Source organism: Lindgomyces ingoldianus, assembly GCF_010093535.1.
Source record: "Lindgomyces ingoldianus strain ATCC 200398 unplaced genomic scaffold BDR25scaffold_9, whole genome shotgun sequence".
Classification (NCBI taxonomy): Eukaryota; Fungi; Ascomycota; class Dothideomycetes; order Pleosporales; family Lindgomycetaceae; genus Lindgomyces; species Lindgomyces ingoldianus.
The window spans coordinates 205,738-232,841 of NW_022985170.1; the positions used below are offsets into that span (position 1 = coordinate 205,738).

Consider the following 27,104-nt stretch of genomic DNA (forward strand, 5'->3'; position numbering starts at 1 on the left):
CGTCCCTCTCTCCCGTATTTGGCATTCATGATTAAGTTTTCTTGAACAAGGCCATGTATGCACATTGCCTTGGCCAGGCTACCTTCCTAATAGCCTGGAGAAGGTGTCTATGGCGAGGATTTGCCCTCTCCGGTGTGGCTCTAGTGTGGCTGATGGGTCCCCAAACTCCGGAAGTTTGCGCTTCTGTCTGAGGCAAAGCTGCAGTCAGTGAGTTTACATAGGGTTGCCACTCCCACACGTGCTGAGATGTTCCTCTGTGCTTTCCTACGGGCATCCATTCACGAGTCTCTTATTTTTTTACCATTCGTTTGACATTCTTTGCGTCTCTTCGGCTTCTCCTGGCTTCGTGGCCATAATTCAACGCCTGCCATGACTGCAGATACTCCCGCCGCAGTCGTGGATTTACTAAGCCACATTGAAAGTGCTCTCGTCTCTGGGGTTTATGGTCCGTTTCTACCTTTCTCTGCCCTTCAACAATACTATGCAAATCGACTTCGAGTCTTATACCTCTTACGATCTCTCGATCAAAGCCCTACTTGTTATGGAGCTATTCAAGATGGCTATCCTATCGTCTTCACGATATTAGTTATCATTAATAAGACCGGTTACTTCCGTCATTTTACCCGTCACACTTTTCTTTCCGACAGGCACTTACCTTTCCGGAATCACAACGACTGGCCCGAAGACTGCCAACATTTCTTCAACTCCTTTCGCAACGAGCAATGGCGCCTCTGCCCTCAAAACTTTGGAAGACAGCAATTGGACGATCTTCGGCTCCAAGACGAAGTTGTACTACCAGTAACCCGCAGAGAGCCCTTGGGTCGGCCAGGTAATTCCACTACATTCAAGATTGAGGTGCACCCGGACTACGACAACTTGTCCGATGAGGTAGGCAAACTCATGAGGTCAGGTACAACGTTTTAAACCAATGCTGACCAGGATGATACAGAATGGCAAGGGAGTTTCGAGAAGCCATGTCTACGTGCTCAAAGTCTGCTCCAGCCGGAACCAAGAGTCATACCTTAATGAAGTAGAAGCATACACGCTTCTCATGCAACAAGAAGACAGAAGGGGTAACAATGAAATCGGGGAGAGCATGGTCAAGCTCTTTGGATGTTTTAGGCAGCGTGGAGCGTTTCATCTTCTATTAGAGTATGCCGATCGCGAGACTTTAGAAAGTTTCCTTCAAAATGTCGAGCCACCACGCACGCAGCAGGATCTCATCCTATTTTGGCGCAATTTTGGGCAGCTTATAAAGCCGTTGCAGCGCATCCACGAGCTCCGATGTGGCTCTAAGCAAGAAAAAATCTTCCAGGGGTAAGTAGCTGTCTCCCTTGGATGAATGTACCACCCCAGGCCTTATCGATAACAGGATCCATCAAGACATCAAACCTGCTAATATCCTCCTGTCCTCTCGGGGCACTGAGTCCAAGTACGATGTCATCTTCAAACTGGCGGACTTCGGACTGCTTCGGTTCGAACCAAAGCTCAGAGCGGGAGAATTCATCGAAAGCAGTGATAGGTGTGGGACGCAGGTATATAGTGCGTCATACGTTACAACCCGCCTTTACATATTGCTGACTTTTCATAAGGCGCTCCGGAATGCCTGCGAGATGATGTGTTTTTGCAAGGTTGTAAACTCTTGATCGACCCTTCCATCGACATTTGGTCTTTAGGATGCATCATCAGCGAAATATCGGTGTGGTCTTACCTAGGGAAAAATGGCCTAGCCGAATATGTGGACCTTCGCACTGCCGAAACAAGCAGTGATTACGACCTAAAAAACGCAGGATACAGTGGTTGCTTCCACGATGGCCACCATACTCTGAGAACTGTACACGAAATGAATACTAGGATTAGAGCGAGTCTCCGCCCTGGAGATAGTCTCTCTCATGAGATTATGGCAATTTCCGATGATATGCTGGAGGAAGCTCTCGTCCGCCCAAAGGCCTACATTGTTCATAAACGCTTTCAAAAGGCCATTCGAAACGCAGAGGACCTTTTAAATCGTCGCCGGAATCATCTAATATCCACGGGTCCAATCAAGTTGCCGTATCCGCCCATCTTTTGCACCGATGCTGAGATAAATGCTCTTAAGGCGCCCTTACCAAAGCTTCCCCCCGAACAACCAAAAGCTACATTCCTCACCACATTTCTCAAACTCCAAATCGGAGCCGGCATCTCGCGAACAAGGCACAAGATATGTGGCGGCATGATTTGCCTATTTGCACTAGTGCTCGTACGTACGTGGCTTTCCTAATGGAATGACTATCACGACTAGTGCAACTATCAGCACCTCCCACTTTCAACCAAGACCTTTTTTTTCTTCCCATAAATTTCCTTTGTTCGTTTTTCTCATTTAGTAGGCGTTTACCAGGTCCCCCAACTTCCAGAAATTTCCATCCCACCTTTGCGAGCCTAAATACGTTATGATGCCTTCTGTAATCATGGCTATCAACTTCCGTTTTTAATTTAGCACCTCCCTTGTGGCCCCTGTTAGGATCTCAGTTGGATGACACCTCAGTGAGTGGCTTTCCTCTTAGATCTAGGCTAAGAAGAAAGGAGCTCTTTATGTATAATTTTCTCTCCTCACCTCATAATCTTCCTGTATTTCTTTTGTTTCATCCTCCGAAGTCGTCTCAACAATTCATGTTACGCTTTAAGCTCTCTCATGTGTCTTTTCACTATATATTTGTTTTCTCTGAACACTATACGTTTCTCTCTCTGGACTTCAGGATGAATGGTTTGGTTGGCGGACCGAATGGAGGTTTCCGAATATCCAATAGGAACAGTTACGGTGTTTCTGGTTTCAACATTCGGATCAGGAATACCTTGCCATCATTCCTAAGTCACCTAGAGGGACCCCCTTCTCTGTAGAACACAATACTATCATACGTTTGCCTCGAATAATTTTCGCTAAACGAAATTGCAAGGGATCCCGCTTCGGATAAATCTTCTTTCCTTTGATTTAATATGAATAGGGAGAACTTATCTAGCCAGGCTAACTATACCACGTGCACTCGTCCGCAGAAGTTAGTGAGTGATTTGCTCGGCTTAGAACCGCACTTCGTTCACCATTATTCCACGACTCTATTGCCCTATGCTCGTCCATAATTGAGGACATCGTCCCCGTTAGCGTCTAGAATCTAAACTTAGACAGCCCCATGCTAACTTGTACCTTTACAGTCATGACCTAGAAGGTAGAAGTTTCCACATATGCATCGGGGCAGTGTTGGTATAGTCTGTTCAGGAATTTAATTGTGGTTAGTAGATTTCCTATACGTTGCCGTCATGATATGAATACAGGCTTGGAGTGACCGCTGGATATGATGGCACGGCTTGCGGAGACTGCACGAACGAACGAGTTCAACGGAGGAAAGTTTATTGAAAGGCCTTCCTTGATGTTGTTTCCGGCCGAGAAACCCGAAAAGCTGCTAATCTAGCACTGGAATTCAATGAAGAAGGGGATCGCATATCATACTTAGAAACATCTATGCCCGAGGCTAAAGTTTTCAGCTACAGCTCCTTAGAGGTATCCCGCCACATGGTAGGCTGGTGTTTGACGGTCGAAAACCGTGTAAGTGAGGCTACTTTACACCACAATCGAGCATTGCTAACACCTTTCTCCAGGAGCTGCTAGCTCCAATTACGGATAGGTACTAGGTCATCTCTCCGAACGCCTCAGGCCGACTGCTTTCATGATAAAATAACCGTCACTGACGGTAAATTTATCAACGTGGAATTCAATTTTGCAATCGAGGCCAAGGACAAACCGGTTCCTCCCTTACAAGATGGATATGTGAGCAGAGTCAGGTGGGCCGCTCAGATCTTTGTCGTGCTGCTGGACGAAGTGGAAAAGAGAAGCTGGTTTATTCGGGAGACCCATGCTTTGCTTCACCTGGTGCTCGAGTCCCTTGAAGCCGATGCTACTGACGAATTCAAGCAGCATTTTTATACGAACCTGGAGACCTCCGTGAGGCACCATTTCTTAGAGATGTCTAGCTGAACCGGCACAACCGAAATGTGAAGCTGAATCTAGAAAAGGAAGTGGTACAAGACAAGGACTCATTAGACGAGTCCGATCGAGCAAAGTCGACCCCGAACAATTGAAGGGGCTTCTAACGATAATATTGCATGCTCCATACAATCCCCCACCTTGGATTCGGAGCACTCCGCTAATGTCCTGTCCCCAAGTCATCGGGAACCCCGCCAAAAAATCTTGTCCTGACTTTCCTGCCTCTATTTACTTGCGCACAAAGCCTCACAACTTATTTGCTGCGGCAGAGTTCTGCTCCCTTCTTCTTGTAGTACTCAACCCTCATTTTAATACGATGTCCACAAAACCCAAATCTCCAAATCCCCACCGTGACACACACGCCCTCATCGAGCTCACAAAATCCTCCCAAATCCTCCTCAGCCACTTCCAGTCCTCTCTCACGCCGGTGCCGGCGTCATTCTCCGCCGTGCCTTCTCACTCCTCAATCTCGGCGTCTACTTCCGTACCGAACCCCCTCGATGTCGTGAAAACAACAACTACGCTTCTGAAATCGCACACGACGACTCTCTCGCTACTCCTCCTAACCCCACCGCTCACTCCCTCGGCACTGAGCAAGAAGATAGGCGATGTGTCGTCTGGGGTGCTGAGCGGGATGGTGGCCGCGGTGTCGGGTGCTCCACAACCCGGGCAACAAGATGGGCTGGGCGAGGTCATGCGTGCGGAGCTGAGGGCGCAAGTGCGAAGAGTGCTGGGCGCTTGGGGAGATGTCCTTGCCCACCTTCTTAAATTCGTGGAGAGGAGAGAGGGGGTGGAGGGGAAGGGTAAAGGGAAAGACGAGGGTGTCACCGAGTCGGAGAGGCAAAATATTCTCGCTTCAACGGGCGTTGTCTGGGAAGCTTGCGATGCCTTGCTCAAGCTGTGTCAGGATGGCGTGGTTGGCTTGGTGGTTAAGAAGGCGGAGAGCTGGAGGGCGACATTGATGGATGCTGTTGAGGAACTCAAGGAGTGGGGTGAGAATGTGGAAGATGAGGAGGAAGACGGGGATAAAGCTGAAGGGAGTGATGGGGGCAGGGGAGAGTTTGGAGATGAGGACGGGATATTCGGCGCGGCAAATAAATTGAGCAAGGGGGATAAGGAGCTCAAGGAATTGCTGGATGTGAGCGTGAAGAAGTTGAAGATGGTGGGCATGCTGTATCAGGCGTTGAGTAAGAGGAGGTTGAAGACTTTCCCAGCTGTACCTACATCGAAGGTTGAGACGAATGGGGAGGGTACTGTGGCTCTACTTGATCCCATGGCCAAGCTTGATAAACTTATGGGGATCCTCAAATCAATACCGGAATGTGCTGACGAATTGGCGAGCTCTTTTTACAACTTAGATGAAGAAGAAGCAAGGCAGACGCTCGACACGTGTTGTGGAGAAGCGAAAATTGCTATTGAACTGGTCAAGCAGAGCTGGAGTGGGAAAGATGATGAGTTCACCACTTGGTCGGAGAAGTGGGTTGGAGCATTAGAAGTATCGTGAAAATAGCTTGCTAGTGATTTACCAAGCCAGACAAAGGTAGCGGTGGTTGTCTGCATAGATTTTTGGCGTTTCTCACGAAAGTTGCGCGAAGGCATGTGATAGTTGGGATTTTGAAGCAATCCTTCGCCGCAAGTGTTAAGGGATCCGAGCCATGACGGGTGAGTCAACCTATTCAAGCCTCTTGGCCCTTGGCCGCAGGCACCGCGTCACACAGCGAAAAAGTCACGTCCGACATTGAACACGTTGAGAGATTGGCATAGCATGCTAGAAGAGACCAGGACCTTGATCAAATCAAGATAAATTCTGCCATGCAACATTTTCGAAATAGACCGGTTTCAATCCAAAATCTCATGCAGTGAAGTACTCTCAGATCATTCCAAAGCTAGTATCCCCGCCCAATGCAGAAAAAGTGTATTTCCTCCTTACCCCCCTTCCTCGACCAATTTCCCAATGCTATCCTACCTCGACACTCCCCTACGTTCCTATCATCTTCCCCCCCAACCCTAATTGTACTGCTTTACAACCCCAAAACAGCCGCCAAACCGACCGCAAGCACGCTACCCAAACCAACCGTATTCACAACCGCAGCGCCCGTCGTCTGTTGGGCCGCCCCACTGCCCGTTGCGCTCGCGCTAGAGGATCTGGTACTGGTGACAGTGGCGTTGTTGTTTGCAGCGCCGGAGGCAGAAGGGACGGTGGTGGGGAGATTGGTAACGGTGATGCCGGCTTTGGCGCAGAGGGCTTCGACGGCGGGGACGAGTTCTGCGGGGAATTATTGTTAGAAGGGTCCCGTGTATTGTGGATGTTGGGAGTGTGAGATGTGGGGAGTTTAATAGGGTTATGGGAGGAGAGGAAGAGGGGAGTCATGGGGACGTACTAGCTTGGTCCTCGGCAGAACACTTGGATGGCACGCAGGCAGAGACGGAATCGGTGATCTTCTGCTGGCCCGTCGTGCATTGGCATTTGGTATCCGTGAGGGAGCAACCGGATGCTGGGACAGCGACGGCGAAGCAGGATAACTGAGAAAATGTTGATCAGCAACAGAGGCCTAAGAATGTAGCTGTGAGGAGCTGGGTGGATTTAGGGTTCTGAGGCTTAGGAAAGCGACATCAGAGCTCCTGGAGAAGAACCGAATGCGATTGGCATGCAGCTCAACAACATTGCATGGAAGCATGTATTTTGCTTGCGATGAAGCGAACGGTACTACGCGTTGACCGAAAAACTTCCACGGAACATGCCAGATAGAGTTGATGTCGGGTCAAACTCGCATCTTCACGACCTTAAGTTCTCCTGAATTTACGACCAGCAACGGGTAACGATGAAAACTCCCTTTGTCTTTCAACGCTTATGCTCCGTGATAGGTGCTCCGCTAACGCGCTGGAACGAGTGGGCGGACTTTGAAGAAGCAAACTTACGGCACAAGAAGGAATGCCCGTTAAGTCCTGGCCATTGACGAAAGCAAGCGATGCGACGGCGGCGAAAACGGCAGCTGTAAACTTCATGATGACGAGGAAGGGGAAATGTGGGTTGTTGGTTGAATACGCTCGATGTTATGAAAAGTATGGATAACCCGTCTGGACCAGCGGACGCGAAAGCGACAAAACCAAATTTATGTAGGTAGTGTGGAGAGAGAGCGAACACGAAGTGAAATGTAACAAATAGATGTAAATGCGGAAAAGGTAAGGAGAGTTTGTGATGGAAGAAACGTTTCTTGCGGTAAAAACAGTGGCGAGCTTCAAAAATAACAAGAGGCGGCGCGGATCTATCTCCCTTTTTAAGGGAAACACTTGATGTGTCCAGATAGGGCCTTGCCATGGACCCTTGGTTGGTAAACTCTGGGACCTCATGCAGTACGGGGTCCAATTACCACCGTAGCGTTGGGATTGGGTCAGGTACCAAAATGCACGGCTATGTCTCATCCTGGCCATTCCACTCCGCATCCATCCTGCATCACGTCCGTCGAGACCCGCGTGCTATCGGTTGCTATGTCCGTCGCTGCTGATTTGAGCTATCAAAGGAAGCGTATGATTGGTCTTGTTACGCCGACATGCTATGAGTAGATGGGTTTCCGAGCATTAGAGGCATTCCGGCGGTGGGGCTAGACAAATCTGCTCCGAGGAGAGTTAGGGCTGAGAAGGATAAAGTGGACGCTGTGGAACCTCAGACGAAAAGATGATATGCACAACTCCACAAGCAAGAGTCCGAAGGCGAAAATGCGGTCATGATTGATCTTGCACTTTGGAATTTGTTAGTTGTGGGATTGAATTGTTCCCCGATATCAGAACTCGTGACCGGGTTTTCCGTTTCAGCTTTTGGCAGCGACAAAAAGCATCCGCAATTGTCATGCGAATCGCTGTCCATGAATGCCTACTCGGAAATGGAAGTGCAAGCACACATCACTCGCCATCTAGTCAGCCTCCCTGGACGGGAAATCCTTTGCGGCTGGGCCAGGAAAAAAAAGTGACTGAACCTGGCTAGCTCGCTCGTTTAAATGGACGACATGAACGAGGAATGCCTCGCAGGATTCCGCGATGACGGCTTCGTTAGTGTGTGCAATCTTTGAGTTTCGACGAATCTTGGTGGAGACGGTTTGACTTTCAGCTAGCCCGCTGTGCCGTTAAATGCGTTGAGTTTGACTTCTAGCGTGCTGAAAGTTTGGATAGGATGGCCAATGAGGGCAGCGAGAGAGGAGAAAGTGGGGATGAGGACGCCAACTGGTCACGTTTTTTGCGCCATGGAAATTCAGAAACGTGTGATGAGCTTGGTTATTGATTGACTCAACTTAGGACGGTGATAAAGGCCGCATCTGACGGGCTTTTCCCCTTGTGGCTTTTCATAGGTTTCTATACGCATTGTGCCGCTTCCTCCGCTCTATGGACTTTAATGGAGCTGCGAATCCAAGTGGCGATTTCTCTCGACTCTTCGTCATGATACGATATTCCTTTTTCTTATCGAAACCTAGGCAGGCCGATAGTCAATCCCTTCGAATTTCGATGGAATCTTTCTTCGCGAAGAGTTGCAGGGATGCTGTATACCGCACAGACCAAGGTAATCTGAAACCAAAGCCACAACCCCTTACATTAGTTGCCGATCAGGGGTACCGCTGTCTGTCGAGCTTCTATTTTCCCACGCTTGTCTTACTTCAGAAGAGGGGGGGGGAAGGGAGGGGAGGGAGAGGAGGGGGGGGATGGGGGAGGAAGGGAGGGACAAGTTTCTTCTTTCTTGATGTTTCGAAGGTCTGTACCAGCTCGTGTTGCGGCAGCTTTCGAGGATGAGGCTTTAGAGAACATGTAAGGCCGATGGAGATACGTGCCAAGCTCATGCATCGGGAATCCATCGTCTTGGCAATATTGCTCAACAGCTAGGAGTGCAATTCGATAGCACAATCAGAAATCTCTGTCCTGTACGGATCCGTATGTACAATCAGATATCACCACCTACTACTACTACTACTACTATGGAGTGTGCCCTGCATTACTGTATCCAACCTCCGAAACTCTACCAAACATGTCACACCGGTGCTACTCACTTCTACAGTCGACCCTTGCCTCCGGTCCCCCTCCCCCGCAACAAAAGCTTACTGACAAGCACGTGTCGAGCAAACTCTGTTGGCTTTTTGCTTTGGGCGGCGGCGTTTTTGTTATTCCCCTGCGTACACGGTGGAGACGAACTCCTGTTGAGTAGGTGCAACAAGCCAGGATTACCTCGCTTTTGCTTTCTCAACGATACAAAGCAACCCTTGCCTGTCATGGCAACAAGAGCATCCAAGTATTTCGACTAACCGCTACTAACGTTCTCGTGAATCCAGAGAATCGGAGGGCTCGGACAGAGATATCTAAAATGCACAGCATATGTCACCTGATCCAGATAAAGTTCAACTAAAGTCTTGTTTACTTTTCTTTGTTTTAGAAGTTACCATTTGCACCCCCTATCTCTATCTCTGCGTCGAAAAGCCTCGTGCATACCGTTTCAGATAGTGTAGCAGTATACTGACTTTGTACAATTACAAATTGCGATCAATCGCAATCAACAATCTCCCGATCCCAACCTCTCCATGCAGAATATCCTCCCTCTACACTAAAAGCCCAAAGAAAAACATCCCCATCCTCCCATTACGCAATTGTATTGGAAAGACGGAAAACGAAGGACGTAGGCCCCACACCCAAGAACACCAGAAACCCATACAGTCCGGCTATACGAAGCGCCCTGGTGTCCCAAATGTACGAGTGTATGTGTGTATGTGTGTATATGCCTGTGGAGGTCGCAGTCTAGAAAGGAATCGATCGTGTTCCCATAGCTTTGCCAATCCGTGCCGCCCATCCAACCCAGCCGATTCAATTCTCTCAGACGCGCCTGTTTGACCGTAACGAGATTCCGTTGCAGAACAAGAAAGAAGACAAGGTATATTGCAGAGAAACAAGGAAACAAGAGCCGTAAATAAATCCAAAAAATTAACCCACCAGAAGGTACTTAAAAAAGGAATCCTACCTGAGGATAGGATTGACGAAACAGAAATAACGTAGGTTTGGTGTTTTGGTGACCTTGCGCCATCGAACCAGCAAAGGAAATCCAAGACGTAAAAGTACGAGGTTTTCATGCAACAAAGGATGTGGATACGGCTCAGCAATTATACGAAGCCGTTTTAAAACATCGCTCCGTCCATGGGGCGTTGAGCAATATGTCGGCTGTTGATAGGACGAGGCGGCGAGCCATTGCGTCCAAACGGAGTTGAAGGCATAGCGGGACTCCCAGCCCCCTGAGTCTGAGCTTTACCGTGTAGATTCCTTCCTTCACTCGAGGTCTTCCTCAGCCTCTGTCGTGCCTCGGAGATTGGATTTGCCTGACTGGACAGTGCATCTGATGAATTTGTCCTCTGTGATTCTGTAAAAGGCGTATGTGGTGGCTGCACATATGAATCATGCTGTTCTGTCCGTCCAAATCCAAATCGACGCCTCATAGGGTTGATCGGAGGGACCGGTGGGGGTGGTGGATCCATTCCATTCTTCAGCGAAGCACCAGCTGGTAGATCGACGGTGTCCATCACCGAAGTCGCAGAGAGAAAGATGGGCTCAGAAATGTCAGTCTTAGCAATGGACTTTTTCCGCAGCACCTGCATGCCAGGCTTTTGAGTGGGTCCCGAAGAGTTGGGATTTGGGTGGTTAAACCCAGGCGTAACAGGTGTTGTTGTACCAGACACGGGTGGGGTGTTGTTGGCGGAAAATGCAGGTACAGGGGACGCTTGAGGTCGGAAAACATTCATATTCGGGCTTGGTGCACCCGGAGATGGACGTGGAGACGCTGGAAGCCCAGGAGAGAATTGGGGCTTCGGGCTGTTGGCAGCAGGCGACAACCGCGGGGGAGCCCCATTCATGTGGCCGTGGCCTGTTTGAATAGGTTGAAGGTGCTTGGATTCAAAATAGCCAGTCGTCCTACTATTACTCCGGGATCTCATTCGACTAGACTGGCTATCGAGTGAGGGCCGATCAGCAGGGACTGGTTGGGTTGGATTGATAGCGTATCCAGACATTGAGGGAGTATTGTTTAGTGGATACACTGTGGACCTTGACCCTGTACCTTCAACCATGGCCTGTTCGAGATCATCACGGTAGCGGCCTCCTCGGCTGCGAGAACGACCAGATGACAGCTCTGAGCTTGACCGGTTCCTTGTCGAGCTTTTGCTGGAGGCGGGAGGCGACCTGCCTTTGGGTTTTGCATGATGGGTGACGTCGTCAGTTGCGGAACGTTGAAGGCGCTGCTCAAGCTCTCGACGGGCATCTTGCTCACTCTGTTCGAGGACGCGTGTAGGTTTTGGTCGCGAGGCAAGGCCACGACCCATGCGATCCTCGTCTGCTCTCCAGTGATCATTGCCATGAAACCGGTCGTTCTGTCCCGCCAACGATGTGCTGCTGGCATTGGCAGACCCGGTGCCAATCCCCAACATCCTCATGGCTTTAGTTGGAGGTAGACCTTCCTGTGGTCTTATGTCGCTGTTTGTGGCAAACGACTCTCGGCTTGATTTCGAGCGAAGCATGTTTAGTGCGTTCTTTAAACCACCAGCTCCTGCAGATGGTGCAGGGCTTACAGACCGGTTATTATCCTGGCTGACCTTCATCCCCAAGCTTTCTTGGACAGCACGCTGGCGTTGAGCAAGCTCACGCTTAAAAGCTTCCCGTTCATCCTGCGTCTCCGTGCTAGCGCCCCGCTGATGCGACTTCTTCATATCCTTTTCCCATTGAGGAGTATCGTCATGTGAAGGGCTTCTTTCCGTGGACTGGGAGTTGGATGTTGGAGGATTGACATTTGTCACTGGTTTCACCTTATGTGCATCTACCGGGCTGACTGAGCTTATACTGTCGCCTTCTCCATAATATGGGTTGTCAATGTCGTCCAAATCCCAAGGATTAGAGTGACTGTAACTTGAGTGTGCGGGTGTATCTGACTCGGAAGTGGGCTGTCGTCGCTGAACACCTAATTCCTGAGTCCTTAGCGAGAGGGGGGCAGTTGCCGTTGATGTATAGGGCGGGCTCATGGCGATCTGGTTGAATTCACCATAGTCTGACGACACATTACTGACATTCCGCAGATGTTGTCGGACGAGACCACTTAAGCCACCATTGTTTGGACCGAGAGTAGGAGAGTCAATGTCTAAATCGTCAGATGACTTAGTTGTAGAATTAGGCTGTAATGATCCGTTGGTAGAAGGGGGAGGATCGTGCGACTGCTGTGTTGGTGCAGGGCGCGATTGACTGTGAGACTGCAGAGAAGGATGTTCCTGTTTCTCTACCCGCGAGTTACTCCGGGATCTTAAGGCAGGATGCTGAAGGATTGGAGGTGCTGGCTTATTTGTAGTCGGGATATTTTGGAGCCGGCGGGACAGGTCAATTGGCTTCTTTGGTCCCTCATCCTCATCCTCACTACTGCCAGGGGAAGCAAAGAATGTCGCCCCAGTTTGAGAGTCAGGTGACTGCACACTGTGAGCTGACGGGTCTGACTTCAGGGTTGAACCCGTTGTGGTGGCTGGACTCTTCATCTGATTGGCTGCAGATTGGAAAACTGAAAACGCTGATGGCGCTTCTCTTTTCTCGGCGGTGTTCGACCACTGTCGCTCATTTGTCCCCGCCTCTGCTCTCTTGCGCTGTTCAAGTTCGGCCCGCTCTCGTAAGGAAGGTTTTGAAGGCTTGTCTAGTTTCGGCATTGACGCTTCCCGTTCTTGCTGCAGTCGTTTCAAACGCTCTGCGTATTGTTGTTCACTAAATGCCTGCTTGGGTTTGTTGAACGCACCCATTGCAGTAGCCTTTCCCCGGTCATTCGGTTGCAGGGCAGAATGCAGCGTTTGAGCTTCGTCGCTATCACTCGCTAACGGACTGTTTAGTGGAGGTGACTGGGGTCGGGATACCACGGGACTTGAGTTAGAGGAATGGGTATCCTTTCCATTGGGGATCGCAGCGTTTGCCATTTGAGTGGGACTCTCTGTTCGGAATGGCGTAGTCCGATTAAATCGATCATTTAGACTTGTCGCAGATCTGGTCTGAGTATACAGTAGCGGGGGAGTAGAACGACCTGTTGGCGCACGAGTGCGTTGTATGCTATTGAGTCGGTTCATGGCGGACGATTGCTGCTCGTAAATGTGTTGGTCTAGTCCTGTTTCGTACAGCCTTCTGGCCTTCGTTGTTGTCCGATTGAGAGGCGGCGTTTCGGTGGTGGGGGATGTAGCTGTTGTAGAACTGGGAAGGGCTGGCGAAGATGCTGGAACGGCATTGGCACCTTGTGAGGCGATTGAAGTCGCGGCGGTGGAGGAGCGAGTGTTAGCTGTGCCAGAATTGGTCGAGGATGAGGTTTCTCTTCGTTGGCTGTAACCAGAGAGCGAGGGAGAGTATGCGAGTTCCTTGGTTGGGCTGGATGGTTCGGATTGCTGGTCATCATCGGCCTTCTCTTGCCCTTCCATCTGCACCCTTGCTCTTTCCCGTTCCTGTGCTCGTATCTTTTGAAAGGTCGACATGCTAACATCGTCCTCGTACAACGCCCGCCCAAGACTCTTTGACGACCCAGTGTTGGAGATCTTGTAGATCTTCTGCCGACCGCCAAACAGCACATTGCCCTCTCCCGGCCTTGCGCGGCTCATCATGCTTCCACCTTCCTCGGCGTTATGGCTGTCGAATGAATTTTGCCGCTCGTTTGCAAACGGGGGTCGAGCAGAACCACTAACAGAGCCATTGAGGGATGAAACTTCGGCTATATCAGAGAGCCCTCCAGGGACGAAGCCGAACTCATGGAGACGAGACTGACGTTTCGGGAGCAAAACACTGTCGTCGCTTGCTTTACCGAGCTTCGAGCTTGGGTCGTCCTGTTCTCTTAGCATGCTAAAGCGCGTGGACAAGCTGGGCATGATTAAACTGGTCCGAAAGTTGTCTGAAGCGGGCAATGCGGCCGTAATGTCCAGCTCGATCTTGGGCTCCGGCTGGCTCTTCTTTCCCTTCTTGCTTTTCTTACCACCTGACGCATTGTCGTCGAGGACCCGGTCCTTCTTTCTCGTGAGGAAACGATTCATGGTGATCTGGTACACGTTAGGGGAGTGAATTCGCGTGAGGAGCCGCGCGAGCGACGAGCGATAGCCCGAGTGCACGTAACGGCGATCCATGTTGCGGTGGAATGTCTTACTAGCTGTGCCGGCTGTACGGAATAAATATCTAGTCGAACGAATGCGCGCTCAAAAAGCCTTCACCGCAAGTATGCGGTGAGACGAGAAGAGAGAACTGTCGTACGAAGAGACCTGGCAAGAATTGGACGCAACGGTATTCTATTCGCGGGTGGTGAGTTAGTAATGTATGCTAGATGTGAGTTCCCGTGCAGTCTTGCCACACGCTAGGGTAGCAAAGACGGGAAGTCACCAATTCTCATCGACGTACATGACTAACACGAGTGCCGGTGACTATGTCTACCAGCAAGTCCTGCGCGGGCGTGGTGGTGGTCGTGGTGGTGGTAGAGATGGTGATAGGAGACAGACGCTCCATCAAGCGTCCGACGTACAGTTCGCGGCAAGAGCAGGTCGGGTATAGGTATCGAATGTCGTCTCTGTGATGCGGAATGCAGAGCGAAGGGAATGGGGGTGGAGCAGTTATGGCGTCGGACGGGCAAAGGCAAAGGCAAATGCAAATGCAAATCCAGGAGTGAATATATCGGGGGTGTCTCGGTTGGCGGGAAAAAGACAATATCGTCAGAGGCCACAGCAGATAACAGAGAAAGGAGCGTGTGGGTAGCTGGAAAAGAAAGGCAGTGCACAGTAGGGAGGGACAACGACGCCTGCGCTCGCAGAGATGGGCGTGGTGAAGCAAAGGAATGGGATGTGAATCTCCCGCAACCGAAAGAGAGTACAGTGAACGACCGGGCTTGAGGGAGTGGAGACTCAAGCACACGCTGGGGTTTCAAGGTTTGCACGCTTGTGGGAGAGACCAACGTGACCGTGAGGAGCCAGCGGAGCGCACCAGCCCTTGAGCGCCGGCCAGGAACGACCAGGCTTTGGGCCTCCGCCAGGGATTCATTTCCACTAAGCTAATCTCCGCATTATTAGCGCCTCACCCTCGCCCTCACCCTTCAGCGAGTGTCACCACGAGCACGCTGCAAGCAGGGACTGCGTTCGCGCTGCTGCGAGCCGCAGCCAGTCACCAAGCTCTGACAGCTCTTCTGGGCGTCTCTGGCTCTGATTCCTCGAGATACTCGCTGTCCCTCTGCGACTGGACGATTGCGAGCAGGAGACACGAAAAGAAAAGAAAAGAAAGAAGCACGACAGAACGTGCACTAGCGACGTCGAACGGAGCAGGGCCTGCAGAAGTACAGGCGACAATTTGCTTGCTCTTTTGGGCTCTTCCGCGTCAAGTGGCCTGCCTCCTGGCCCTCTTGAGTCGACGATTCACGATGCCAGGAGCGGGCGACGTGTGTCTCGGGCGCTGTCCGCATGTTGTCGTCGTTGTTGATTGACCACAGCGCAGGCGGGCCTGCAGCTGCTGCAGCTGCACAATCTTGTTCCGCCCGGGAGCGCCTCTGCCGAACGAAGCCTTCCAGACGATCTGAAGCTTATGCCGCGCCAGCACAACGACCACGATGCTCTGTTGTATCACCATCAGCAGCCTGCATGGCCGATTGCTGGCCGCAGGCAGGACAAGACATCTGATACTGTGTTAGACATCGTCGCTGCCCAGCAGTGCTGGCAGCCATCGCGGCCGAATAGGGGGTGCGGAAGTGCGGGGAGATACTGGCCGTGGCCCAGGACTCAGCGAAGCGAACGAATCATCGTCGTGCCATTGCCATGGGATCAAGGGCGGCGTTAACGTGCCCGCCTTCCCGGCTCCTTTCCCCTTGGGCTAACCGTCTCCTGTCTCGCAAGGCTCTCGCTGTGCCACTGTTCTGCCATCAGCGCCATCAGTGCCATGGTTATCGTGCGTCTGGCGTCTGAGCGGCAGGACTGATTCTGCGTTTGCTCAGCTTGAGAGGCTCGCGGATCTCTATTCTGGTGCATCGCCCCAAGCCATGCTCAGACGAATCTCATTTGGGCCTCTCTCCAACGATCATGGCCAGGAGCCGCCATCAGGTGCTTCGTATCATCAAACTCCCATGGCTGTGGCTTATTCGTGCAAGCCGGTTCCTGGCTGCAGCTGCACGCAGCACGCGGCATCTCGAATCACCATGCAATCCGTTCAGCCCACTGCCCGCGAGTGAGGGGTTGTGTTGCTTTACCCTTTCCAGCCCGGATCTCCCTTGAAAAGAAACATTCTGTCTCTCACCTGCCGAGCTGCAGCATGAATGTTGCAGCAAACATCTTTCTCAAAAGCTGAAGCTGCATACATTGTTTTTTTACGGCCTTTGCTAAGACTTTCCACGGTTGACTCCAGAGCTTGCACGGAGTGGATTCATCAAATTCATCCACCCCGTGCGCCAGGCTCAGCAAATCACCACAAGACGCCTCGGCCCTGTGAATCCATCTCACCCGCCCAAATTTGAACTTACCGATATGTTGCTGCTTACGAATTTCAGAAAATAGGTGCGCTTGCGATCCCGCTACCGCCAAAGAGTCTTCGATGACGATCCGCTTCAGCCTTTTTGCAAGGTAGCTGTGCCTCGGACGGGCGCAAGTAAAATTACTTCAGGATCTGCAGCCTTGCGCCATGGCGGGCGCGGGCGACCTCCCGCTGGCTCGTCCACGCTCCCAAATCCGCGGTGGGTTCGTGAAAGGTTCGCGTGTCGACCTGTGGAATCGCAATACCACGCGATTTTCACCGACAATGGATCGCTCGCTGCACCGTCGCTTAGCTATTCGGAATTCGGATAAGCGCGGAGACACACGATATTTTGAGACCTAAGATCTTGTCAAGATGGAACCACTGCGTGGCTCAAAGGCGCAAATGTGTCTAGCCTGATACCCCCAAACGATAAACTGATTCTCAAGGCATCATCGTTGTAGGCCTATAGGTCTGTAATAAGACAACAGCAGCAGCACCTCAAGCTACATGGAGAAGACAACGTCTTCGACAACGGACAAGCATTTCAGACGTTTGTTTCATGTAGAAAGATGCTGAGTGGCGTATCCAACACGATTTCAGTCGGAATGTTCAGTAAGCATGACACCATGAGGACTCCGGCTGAGGGAACTGCATGCACATGTACGAACCATTGCGCCCGAACTCACGAACACTTTCTCCGGTGCCACTTCCGACCCATCTCACCTCACCCGATGAAATCCTCAGTTTACGAGTTCGCTCTCCGCACCATTCCCGAATTGCGAAGCGGACTTGGCGGACATGTCGTGTTGGTCCTGGTCCGGTTGAATTTAGCAACGGCCAACTGTCATCCGCCAATCCAGGGTGTATTATGAAAATTAGGATGTCAGTTAGGAATCTAGCTGATTCGACAATTGGACGCGATTATTACGGACTACCAGATTTGCTATTAGTTAGATCTTGTAGCTCTTGCAATCGGCGACATGTGCTGGTGGATCGTCAAATAGCTAGGAGCAACGAATCTCAACTCTTCATTTGCAGAGCGGCAAACCCGCTGCCACTAAAGTTTTTTTTGGGATTCTATTTTCCACAATGTGTGGTACGCCTTACTCCTGCATTTAGACTAACCCTATATCCAAAAAAAAAAAAAAAAAAAACCGCTTGTTACAACTCGTTGTGAGCAGGAGAAACTTGCTTGACGCCATTCATCTTACCCTCACAAACCGCCGGAGACCCAACCTCCATCCTATACACGCATTTCTCTTCTTCTACAATCTTCCAAATCTCATCCTTCTCGGCACACGCCAAGATGACCTGTGTGCTCCTGTTCGGGCCGTTCCAGCAATGCTGACCGTTCTCAAACTGCAAAACATAACGCTCCCCAGATCCCAATCCTTTACCGTCAGGCGGGAGATCTTCATCCACCACGATCTTCTCAATGCGTGCGAAGTTTCCCATGCCCGTGTGCCCACCGCCCTTTTTGGACTTCTGCGTCGTTTTATCCATCCAGCAGAATTCGTAAGTGTACTCGCCGGAATCTTGTTCTACGCACTGACCCTTAAGCGCTCGGAATACGCCTTCAGGACCGTAGTCTTTATCCAGGTCTTCTTGGTGCCGTTGGAGTTCGTTTCTGTCAGTATCCAGCTCACTGCGGGCCGTGTTAAGTTGTTGGCGGGCATCGGCGACAGCTTTAGATTCAGGGGAATTGGTGTCATGTGGGTCCGCAAGGATACCATTTTCGATCAACATGATACGCAGATCACGCAGTTTCTGATCAACCCAGTTCCGCAAGGGCTCTGGGAGATATTCTTCAAACTTGTACACTGTGAATGCGATATTAGTATTGGCATAATGCGTACGACTGAGTGAAACAGGAAATTGAGGCCATGGAACTTTGAAGAATCTGTTTCGGAGGTCGAAGCACACTTACACACGTCGACGTCACTTTGTTCGCCCTCTTCATATTCCTCCCAATTAATGCCGTTCTCGGAGTCGGGCTTCAAGATCTCTTCAAGATCTCGATCGTGCGCCCCATCTGGGCCAGGTCTCTCTTGCGCAGCATAGTCTTCCCAAGCTTTGACAGCCCTCTTGACACCCTCGTCGTTGAAGTTGGGATTGTATTCCTCCTTAAACTTCTTCAGGATTTCTTCAAGCTCCTTAACCCTATTCCTCGCCTCATCCCTCTCGCCTCTCACTCTTGTAAGACTCTCTACCAGCTCCGCAATCCTCTCCTTCGCCAGGGTCATCAACACCGTCAACTTCCCTCCTTTGCCTGCGCCCTTGATGACTCTCCCCTTCTCCTGCCTCTCAATATCCTCAAGATTCTTTTCCAATGCTTGAACCTTTATGTCTGCGCCCTGGATCTGCGTGTGCAAGGTCTGAATCCTATCTTCGACTTCCTTTTTCAGCCTAGCCGCTTCAGTGACCAGCTCTCTTCGGCGCTTGTTCGCAGCCCCAAGGCTCTTCAGTCTCGCTTCATCCTGTTTCCGCCATTCCTTGCCAATCTTTGCGCACCGATCTTCGCATTTAATACCACCAACTCCATCATATTCATCAGAACCATCACAGCACAGCTCGTAGTCGCAGATGCCGTCATTGACAGCCGTGAAAGGCACATAGCTGGGCAGGTGCCCTTTATTCTTGCAATAATACCCGGGTAATGCTGGCGTCTCATTGAATTGACCCTTGCCTAGCTCCGAGGGTTGGGGAGGCGAGAGTGGGGAGAGGTATGAACATGCAGAAGTGCCGGGTTCATCGCTGCCATCGGGGCAATCGCAGTAGTCGTCGTTGAGGCGGGATATGTCAAGTTTAACAGTAGGGTTAGAGATACACGTAAAACTGTCCCCATCTTTGTAGAACTTTGCAACTATTAATTCAGTCAAGATCAGCATTCATTCGTTTTCATCCATTCTCCAGTTAGAGTGCTTAGGACGGGAGCTTCGAGAAGAGGATCAGGTTCCACAATACATACACTCTGGACCTACGCCACGCGGCCGCGGCGCCTCTGATGCCGCATTCGCAGCAGCAGATAGGCAATACAGAAGAAAGGCAATGGTCGAGAGTCGCGGTTTCCCCATCTTTCAATGGCGGGATGAGAGTTTGGAGCTCGAACTTTTGGCGGAGCTGATATGCCACATTTCGCTAATGCATGACAGAGGGCTTAGTCATCGTCTAAGCCAATTCCGACCAAGCTTTACTCTCACTTTCTCCTTGACTAGTGAACAGATGTTCTACAGTCTTTTCATTGTTACTCGCTATCCACTATCTAATTTATTGCCCTCCGTTGTAGTGAATATGCTACCACAAAGCAGAAGGACTTCCCCAATCGCGATATAACGGCCAGATCTCGCCGCCGCCCTCACTAGATCATGGGTCTTCCTTTCACTCATAAGCCGCTCTAGGATTCGGGGCCGTGTGGAATCTCTACCTTCAATCAAACTTCGGCCCTTCTCGTACCATGAAGCACTTCCGTCTTGTACAATTTCCTCCTATATCTTACGGATCCATGCCCTCTATTCCTTGCTGTCAATATTTCAAATGCGAATGCCGCACTCATGCGGAAGGTGCAAAGGGAGCCCCGATCCAGCGCAGGTAGATCTTAGCCGAACACTTAGAATATTGGTCTTTCCCCAGACTCCTCAATCTCCTACATATGCCGTTATAAAAAACCAAGTCTGAAAACTCCTCAAGGTTTGGTTTCAAACTTTTTCTAATTTCCCTTTTTCAAGAACCTTACCCTCCCTATCAACAGGAACATGCAATCCATTGTTCAGAATTGCCACCCTTATAGCAACCTTCCTAGCTCTAACAAGCGGGTGGAAGGTTAACGTTTCTCTAGCTATGTTCAGTGCTCAGTGATACATACTGTGGAAACATCCACTAAGGACTTCGAAACCATGGTTGGATATGGTACATTCATTTCTCGACGACCGGATTATCCTGGCAGTGGTACTTTCCAGTTCACCTCAAGAAGCTCATCAAACACTACCAGAACTACAGTGCACTCTTTGTTGAAAATAAAAACCGAAGAGACGGAAGATATGCTAATTTAGATTCTTGAAGAGCAGACGGCATGCGACAGCCAGAACGTCCATGTTACGAATATCGTGCGGCTTCGTATACTCTCCTCACTGTAGCTTCCGATCACGCACCTCTTGCGATCGCAACTCTTGCGTTCTTCTGTCATTTCACCTGTTTTTCTTAGTCATGTCAAGGCGCCAGAACAAGCTCTGTTCTTTTCAAACTTCCCCCCTCGCCCCTCACCGGATCACGTTCCGAGTGGCTAGCACTAAAGATTCAGGCCACTGAGGTGGTCGATATCTTGGTGTGGGTGGGTATCAGAGAACAAGTTTTTTGGAGCCCGTTTGCCATAGCTACGGCGGTGAGGGGACGTCTCGGGTGCCTACATACATCCATAAGCTTACCCGGTGATACGTTGATGTCACTCACCGACCATTCACAGGATTTGAATGACTTTGCCCGATCGGGCTCGCTCGTGGAGGGAAAGTTTAGAGACATAAGAAGCATCGCCTGGGTCACGATAGCTTTTAGCTCGCCCAGCTCAACATACACTCGTGTTTCGGAATACCGCCGCTGCCGCCATGGACTCAATGATTGAGATTGACGATGTGATTTTCGAACCATATAATTCTGACGACAATATGAGCGATTGGCAGGACGAAATAGGGCTGCCAGTCACCCCCCAGAGGGAGGCGATGGGCGTCAGCATGCAGGTGGAGAGATTGGTGGATTCTGCTCGTAAGGTCCTCGTGTGTCAACAAAGTCTCCAATACTCACCAAGAGCAGAGAGTGTCAAGCCAACTCCCCCAGGCCAGTCAGATGCCGTAACAATGATTCCCGGAGGGGAAAGCGATTGGCAAGTATCAGAGCTACCAATCCCCCAGGAGACAGAGGCGATGGCCACCAGGGCGCAGCTTGAGAGTTTCTTGGACACCTCTCGTAAGTTCCCAGCCCGCCATCAGTCTCCAATACTCACAACCAGCAGAGAACGTCAAGCCAACTCGGTCAGAACTGCCAGATACCCCAGTGGTAATGCCACAGGAAGACAGCGGTTTCCCGTGTCGTAATGATCTCAAGAAGGACGATCTCACCACATTCATACAATATCAGGCAAATCAGAAAACATACGAGGCAGCGTTCTTGAAAACCTTCGTTACTCATGCACTGCACCCTAGCAGACTCAATCTGATGAGATGTCTCCCAGACAAGCCTGAGGCTCTTGAGAAGATTGAGGGGTATCTGCGTGCAGTCTCAGAAAGCGTGGACGAGATCACCACTAAAATCATCCAGAATGCACACCTGAAAAGTGTCAACTTCCTTGCTAAAGATGGAAGCAAAGGTCTCCCATTCATAAATATCCACCGCTCCAAGCAGGATACGTTCAAGGATTTCGGCCCAGATAATATCTTCCCGGTTGCGCAGAAGCTGAAGCACTCCTGGCACAAGGCGTGGCCGAATCGAAGCACGTATGTGCAATATACGGCTGCGGATTATCCGGTGTCAACACACTCCCCTTTTGCCGACATTGCCGCTGCACGAAAAAAATTCGATGGAGAGCCGGGATGTCCTGAGTTGCCTCACGGCCACCCGGTTGTGTGGCCTCCAAAGCCGGATCACTCTGCTCTATCGGGCATCGCTGGTGCCGCTTTTGGTGTGATCACCCAATACGATAAAGGACTAATTCAGTTTGCTGACCTTGTTCGACAGATTCTCGAGCGACACTGTGTAAGGCTAGAGAAAGTGTTCCAACTCGTTTAAAGACTCCCCGAAAGACTAAAGCGAAACCTAGCGGTAGAGAGGTGGTATCCACTACCGCATCTACCTTTCTTGATGTGGATATGGTCGGTGTCAGCGCTGGATCTCAAGCGAGTGGTACATCAACTAACCTAGATCCCGATATCACGCTGCCAGATAGGGAGTCTAGACGCCTCAATTCTGCTGTACTTAATCTGAGCGCCCAAATCTCCAATGAGGCATTTGTCTCTGGAGATTCGGCCAGGGATGAAACCCAGAAGAAGGGGCGGAGCGAAGAGATCATGGAAGTACATTGGCAACGACTTGTCCAGTCGTCCTCCAATCAAGCTAGCTCTTCTTACCGCCCTTCTTACCACCCTTCACAGGACTTCAAGGGTGTCATATCTCACTCCGTAGAGAACCGTGTCCTCAAGGCACCCTCCCCTGAAACCCAGAAGCAAACCAATGCCTTTGCTTGTAAGAGTCCAGCGAAGACATTGATTCGATCCAGAAATGGTCTAAACTTGGAGACGATACGCGCTGTAACGCACGCTGTGGATAATGAGATTCTCAAACCTCCATCTAGTGCTGCACAAAAGGTGATCAAAGCTGTTGTTGCCAAGATTCCGAAGGTGAAGCCTGCTCAACCTGTCAGCACACCGGGCATAGGGATGACGACTATGGGAACATGTGCCCTTGAACCTCCGTCCTCTAGGCCACAGAAAGAAATCAACAATGCTTGGAGTAGGATTCAGTCGAAGACACTCGCAGAATCTACAAACTCGCAAGGCGGGGGGATGAGGTTCGCGCCGACTGTTGAGGAGATAGGCACGCTTGATCGGCAGTCTGGAGCTGAGGGTCTGAAACGGAAAGCATCGTCCTTAGCTTCTACGACACCACAAGCAGCTCCGAAGAAGCCGCAGGAGCCTCTGTTGAAAGATCCCTTGGGAAAGCATAAAGCGTCTAGAGCTAGTCAAGCCGAGAATACCCCCAGCCGAAGTAAAAGGAAGGACCCGAGCAAGCCGGAGAAGCCAAGCAAAACGACACCATCCAGTGGCCCAAAGCTGAAAGTGCGCAGGCCAAAGCTGACTCTGGTCAAGCCCCAACCTACAGGACCATTTCCACCTCATCCAAGCGGCTCACAGACCCTCGAACCCCACCAAGTCCTTCCACAGGGTGCATACTTCGAGGCAAAAGGCCCAGAGGACAAGTTTGTCTGGCGTTGCGGCATTAACCACGCGTTGGGATACTACTACAACTCTGGAGATAGAAAAGTCTGCCCAGGCTGCTTCACGCACATAGAGTACCAGCGAAAGCATATCACCATGGACTTCTACATGCCGATTAAGACTTTCTCCCGCCAGCCAGCTCCGGATGGAGTAATCTGGAAGCCGACGCCAATCTACGCAACCCAGAGAGTAAGGACGACCTCAGAGAATGTGTCACACAAAGGCCACGTTTCGCACAATGGCGTGGCCAAACTAGTGTATTGGGAGTATATCCAGGCTGGTTCCACTGAAGCAGGAGCTAGGCAGAAGGCGATCGAGTACATGGAAGAGTATCTCGCCGCTAAGGTAAAGCCGGAGTCGGAGCCTACACCTGAACCTGAGTCTGAGAGCGAGGACGAACAAGTAGAGCCTGAACCCCATCCCAGCGGATCGAAAACCATGGAGCATGGCCAGGAACTTCCACTGGGCAGTTATTGGCAGAAGCAAGAGCGCCACGAAGAGTTTGCTTGGCGTTGTGATAGCAACCACGCACTTGGTCGGTACTACCTTGCAGGAGACAAGAGGACCTGTCCTGGTTGTGGATCGAACAAGAGCGGCAAAGCTAAGCATGCGACCATGGATTTCTACATGGAAGAAGGCACTACAGTTCGCCAGACTGCGGAGAACCTAGTTGATTGGCAACCGAGGCGGCCTTACAAGACCAAGAGCAGTGGGAAAGAGAAGAAGGTTACTGCTAGCACCCATAATCAATACGCTGCAAAAGTTTACTGGGAAGCTGTTGATAATGGTCGCACAGCAGCGGAGGCTATGAAGCTCGCGCTCGATAAAACGGACGCTTGGGTCGACGCCAAGGACGCCGAAGTTGAGGCGGCGGCAGTGGCAGTGGTAGAGGACGACAATGGGAGTCGGGAAGCCACTATTGAGGAGTGCCCCGACTCCGACTCGGATTCTGACTCCGCTGTAGCCCCCATTCAGCTTGGAGGACCGGATAATACTAAGCACAAGCGACTGAGGATCGTCCCGAAGAAGAGGGCGATTGATGAGGTGAGTATAGGCAGCCAATATGAAGAAGGGCCATCGCAGAACCGTGTAGCCCCTAATCAGGTTGTGGAATCCAGTGATGACGACATCTCTTCCTCGGGTTCAGACAGTGAATAAGGACTTGGATAGGTACTATATATACTGACTAGGCTAACTATGATAACTAGAATCTATGGCGATTATTAAGCAGGGGCCTGTGCTGAGAACCGGCAACTTGCTGTGAACATGCATGTTTCTAGAGGTTGTCTTCTTTTCACTCATTCCATACCTGGGTTTCATATGCCTTTGTGAAGGACATCGGTAATAAAGAAGGGTAAATGAGGCCTCCAGTCCTCAAGCGTGCCTTTGGCTGTTTCGTCCAATCCACCCTTCCGTGTTCCGCAAAGTCGTGATGAGGGCCGCGCGGTGTGGCTATGCAACCCGAAGGATCGCAAACCTACCCTGTTGAGGGAGCAAAAAGACCGAGCTAAAGGCCGGTGTCGTGCTCCCGCCCTCACTTTTGCTAATGATTGGATCATCAAACGCGTTCTAACCTAAACAACGCAAGATCAATATTTTAAAAACGCGGTACCTTTGTCGAAAGACGTTCGACAAGACATCTTGACCCTGCAAATTTATGTAGCACTAGGGCGGTTTCTTGTTAGCGGGCCATGTAAATTTATGTTGAATACCGCGACGCGTGTGCGATCGTCTGTTCCCCATGAAACCCCTCTTTTGTTTCTTTTGACTGTTCTTTGTCCATCTTTTGTGATGTTCATGGCATGACCGACTCAGCCTTTCGTTTCTTTAGAGGAGCCAAAGCATGAAGCTTTGCATCGCGTCTTTCGGTCTTTTTCTCGTACAATGTTTAATTGGGGCTGCTAATGCTGGTATGTCGAGTGTCCAAGTTTCGGGAATATTGGGGATGGACGATGCACCACAGCTTGGAAATAACATTAACATCTCTCGCAGACTGTGCGCCGGTGTCTGGGTCCCTTACTCTCAAGACTTCGCAAGATGTCACAACAGTTTCAAAGTGTACGGACTTCACTGGGAATATTGTCGTCGCGGCCGATGGACCTGAGGAGATTGCACTTGACGGGATCCACACGGTCACTGGAAATATTGATGTTGAGAATGTCGCACAGCTCCGCTCGCTCTCTTCTAACTCACTTGAGGTTGTTCAGAGCCTGACGTTGATGAATCTCCCCAAGCTCTCGAATCTTAGCTTTCCAGCGTTATCGAATTTCTCCTCACTGCAATGGAAGAATCTGCCATCTTTCGAGCACTGTGCTGTCGCCGGAACGCATAATGGCGAAATCCAAGAAATCACGGTTACGAACACTTCGCTCAAGAGCATGGATTGGTTGGTCTGGCCGGTTCAATTGTTGAACATTACCGAGAACGCCAGCCTTGAGACTTTCAGCATCCCTTACAATTCTATTAATACGGGTAGCTCGCTTACCTTCTCTGACAATGCTGCTCTTGCAAACATCACCGTCTCGCAATTATCTGGAATCTACGGTGGTTTGCAAGTCTCGGGTAATAATGCCCTTTCCAAGCTCTCCTTCGAAGCGATGGAGACAATTGGGGGTTATGTCCAACTCAGCGGCGATTTCAAGAACGTCTCTATGCCTGCACTCAACTCAATCAATGGCGGACTGAACGTCCAGTCCACTGGCGACATTACAGCACTATGTATCAACTTGCAAGAAAAGGCGTCCTCCCATGTCCTCAAAGGACACTATGACTGCACACCAAACGTCCAGAAGAGTCCAGCGTCTCCAACCACCATGAGCAGTGCGTCCACCGCGAAACCAACGTCCCCAACAATAACTACAATACCAACCCCCTCTCCAAGCCCCCAAGGCAGCGGGCTCTCTATCTGGGGAAAAGTAGGCATATCCGTCACAGTTCTTGTCATTGCCTTCACCACTCTCGCCCTCACAATCTTTTACTTCCGCCGTCGTAACCATTCCAAAGTCCAAGAAATCCAGCAAAAGAAAATCGACTCCATCGAGCTGGCTGATTCGGACGCTGGAGCTGGAGCTTCGATACCTAAGGAACTAGAATCTCCGCATATCCGATTAGAACTGGCGGCAGGGAAGATTGCCCAGGAGCTACCAGCATATGTTCCGCATGAATTACTGGCCAAGCATGGGAGCAGCGAGTTGCATAGCCCTACGGCGAGCTTTACGAGTGTGAGGAGTGATGTGCCATTGATTCGACATGAGTTACCTGGTTGAGAAATTTCAGATGGGCGGTTTTTGGCAGATGGATCCAGGATGTAACTAGGTGGGTAACTAAAGATAAATTACCTAGAGAAGAGGAGGAAGGGCACAAATTCGCCTATATAGCAAAAGAAGGACCCAGATGCGAAACACGCGGGGAAAAGATGGTATCCAGCCTGGTGGCATACCTGTCCCACCTATGGATATGATTTTCACGCCTTGACGGAGTTTTCCAGCCCCGTCTCCATTGTAGGAGGATGCATACTCCCGAGTAGCGGAGTTGTAGGCTACCGCTATTCGACTCTCTATGTTGTTAAAATACTTAAGAAGAGATGGAGGACATCTGCCTGCCCAGGCGCT

General features: G+C 50.7%; 8 protein-coding genes across 8 annotated transcripts; 5 read left to right on the top strand and 3 right to left on the bottom strand.

Annotated features, from left to right (window-relative positions):
* The first annotated feature begins 217 nt into the window (after positions 1-217).
* BDR25DRAFT_128472 (kinase-like protein) lies at positions 218-2,416 on the top strand. Its single transcript, XM_033683797.1, has 4 exons — positions 218-888; positions 950-1,317; positions 1,373-1,542; positions 1,593-2,416. The coding sequence occupies exons 1-4, from the start codon at positions 370-372 to the stop codon at positions 2,258-2,260; spliced, it is 1,725 nt and encodes a 574-aa protein (XP_033549934.1). The 5' UTR covers positions 218-369; the 3' UTR covers positions 2,261-2,416.
* A 1,830-nt stretch (positions 2,417-4,246) lies between these two features.
* On the top strand, positions 4,247-5,519 carry BDR25DRAFT_282338 (uncharacterized protein; the record flags this gene model as incomplete). The annotated part of the gene is made up of 1 exon (XM_033687963.1): positions 4,247-5,519. Exon 1 carries the CDS (start codon positions 4,332-4,334, stop codon positions 5,517-5,519), a length of 1,188 nt encoding a protein of 395 aa, XP_033549935.1. The 5' UTR covers positions 4,247-4,331.
* Positions 5,520-5,793: 274 nt separating this feature from the next.
* On the bottom strand, positions 5,794-7,257 carry BDR25DRAFT_302108 (uncharacterized protein). The gene is made up of 3 exons (XM_033689723.1): positions 6,935-7,257; positions 6,397-6,538; positions 5,794-6,281 (listed from the first exon to the last, which is right to left on the bottom strand). The coding sequence occupies exons 1-3, from the start codon at positions 7,019-7,021 to the stop codon at positions 6,037-6,039; spliced, it is 474 nt and encodes a 157-aa protein (XP_033549936.1). The 5' UTR covers positions 7,022-7,257; the 3' UTR covers positions 5,794-6,036.
* A 2,904-nt stretch (positions 7,258-10,161) lies between these two features.
* On the bottom strand, positions 10,162-14,067 carry BDR25DRAFT_323719 (uncharacterized protein; the record flags this gene model as incomplete). The annotated part of the gene is made up of 1 exon (XM_033692116.1): positions 10,162-14,067. One exon carries the CDS (start codon positions 14,065-14,067, stop codon positions 10,162-10,164), a length of 3,906 nt encoding a protein of 1,301 aa, XP_033549937.1.
* A 788-nt stretch (positions 14,068-14,855) lies between these two features.
* BDR25DRAFT_387215 (uncharacterized protein) lies at positions 14,856-16,263 on the top strand (the record flags this gene model as incomplete). The annotated part of the gene is made up of 4 exons (XM_033698046.1): positions 14,856-14,946; positions 15,088-15,449; positions 15,506-15,755; positions 15,931-16,263. The coding sequence occupies 4 exons, from the start codon at positions 14,856-14,858 to the stop codon at positions 16,230-16,232; spliced, it is 1,005 nt and encodes a 334-aa protein (XP_033549938.1). The 3' UTR covers positions 16,233-16,263.
* Positions 16,264-17,648: 1,385 nt separating this feature from the next.
* BDR25DRAFT_332777 (uncharacterized protein) lies at positions 17,649-19,599 on the bottom strand. The gene is made up of 3 exons (XM_033692781.1): positions 19,482-19,599; positions 18,441-19,376; positions 17,649-18,333 (listed from the first exon to the last, which is right to left on the bottom strand). Exons 1-3 carry the CDS (start codon positions 19,585-19,587, stop codon positions 17,675-17,677), a joined length of 1,701 nt encoding a protein of 566 aa, XP_033549939.1. The 5' UTR covers positions 19,588-19,599; the 3' UTR covers positions 17,649-17,674.
* Positions 19,600-20,969: 1,370 nt separating this feature from the next.
* Positions 20,970-24,651, top strand: BDR25DRAFT_387217 (uncharacterized protein; the record flags this gene model as incomplete). Its single annotated transcript, XM_033698047.1, has 3 exons — positions 20,970-21,469; positions 21,516-22,181; positions 22,238-24,651. Exons 1-3 carry the CDS (start codon positions 21,112-21,114, stop codon positions 24,649-24,651), a joined length of 3,438 nt encoding a protein of 1,145 aa, XP_033549940.1. The 5' UTR covers positions 20,970-21,111.
* Positions 24,652-25,336: 685 nt separating this feature from the next.
* BDR25DRAFT_312236 (uncharacterized protein) lies at positions 25,337-26,759 on the top strand (the record flags this gene model as incomplete). Its single annotated transcript, XM_033691288.1, has 2 exons — positions 25,337-25,403; positions 25,486-26,759. 2 exons carry the CDS (start codon positions 25,337-25,339, stop codon positions 26,757-26,759), a joined length of 1,341 nt encoding a protein of 446 aa, XP_033549941.1.
* Positions 26,760-27,104: the final 345 nt, after the last annotated feature.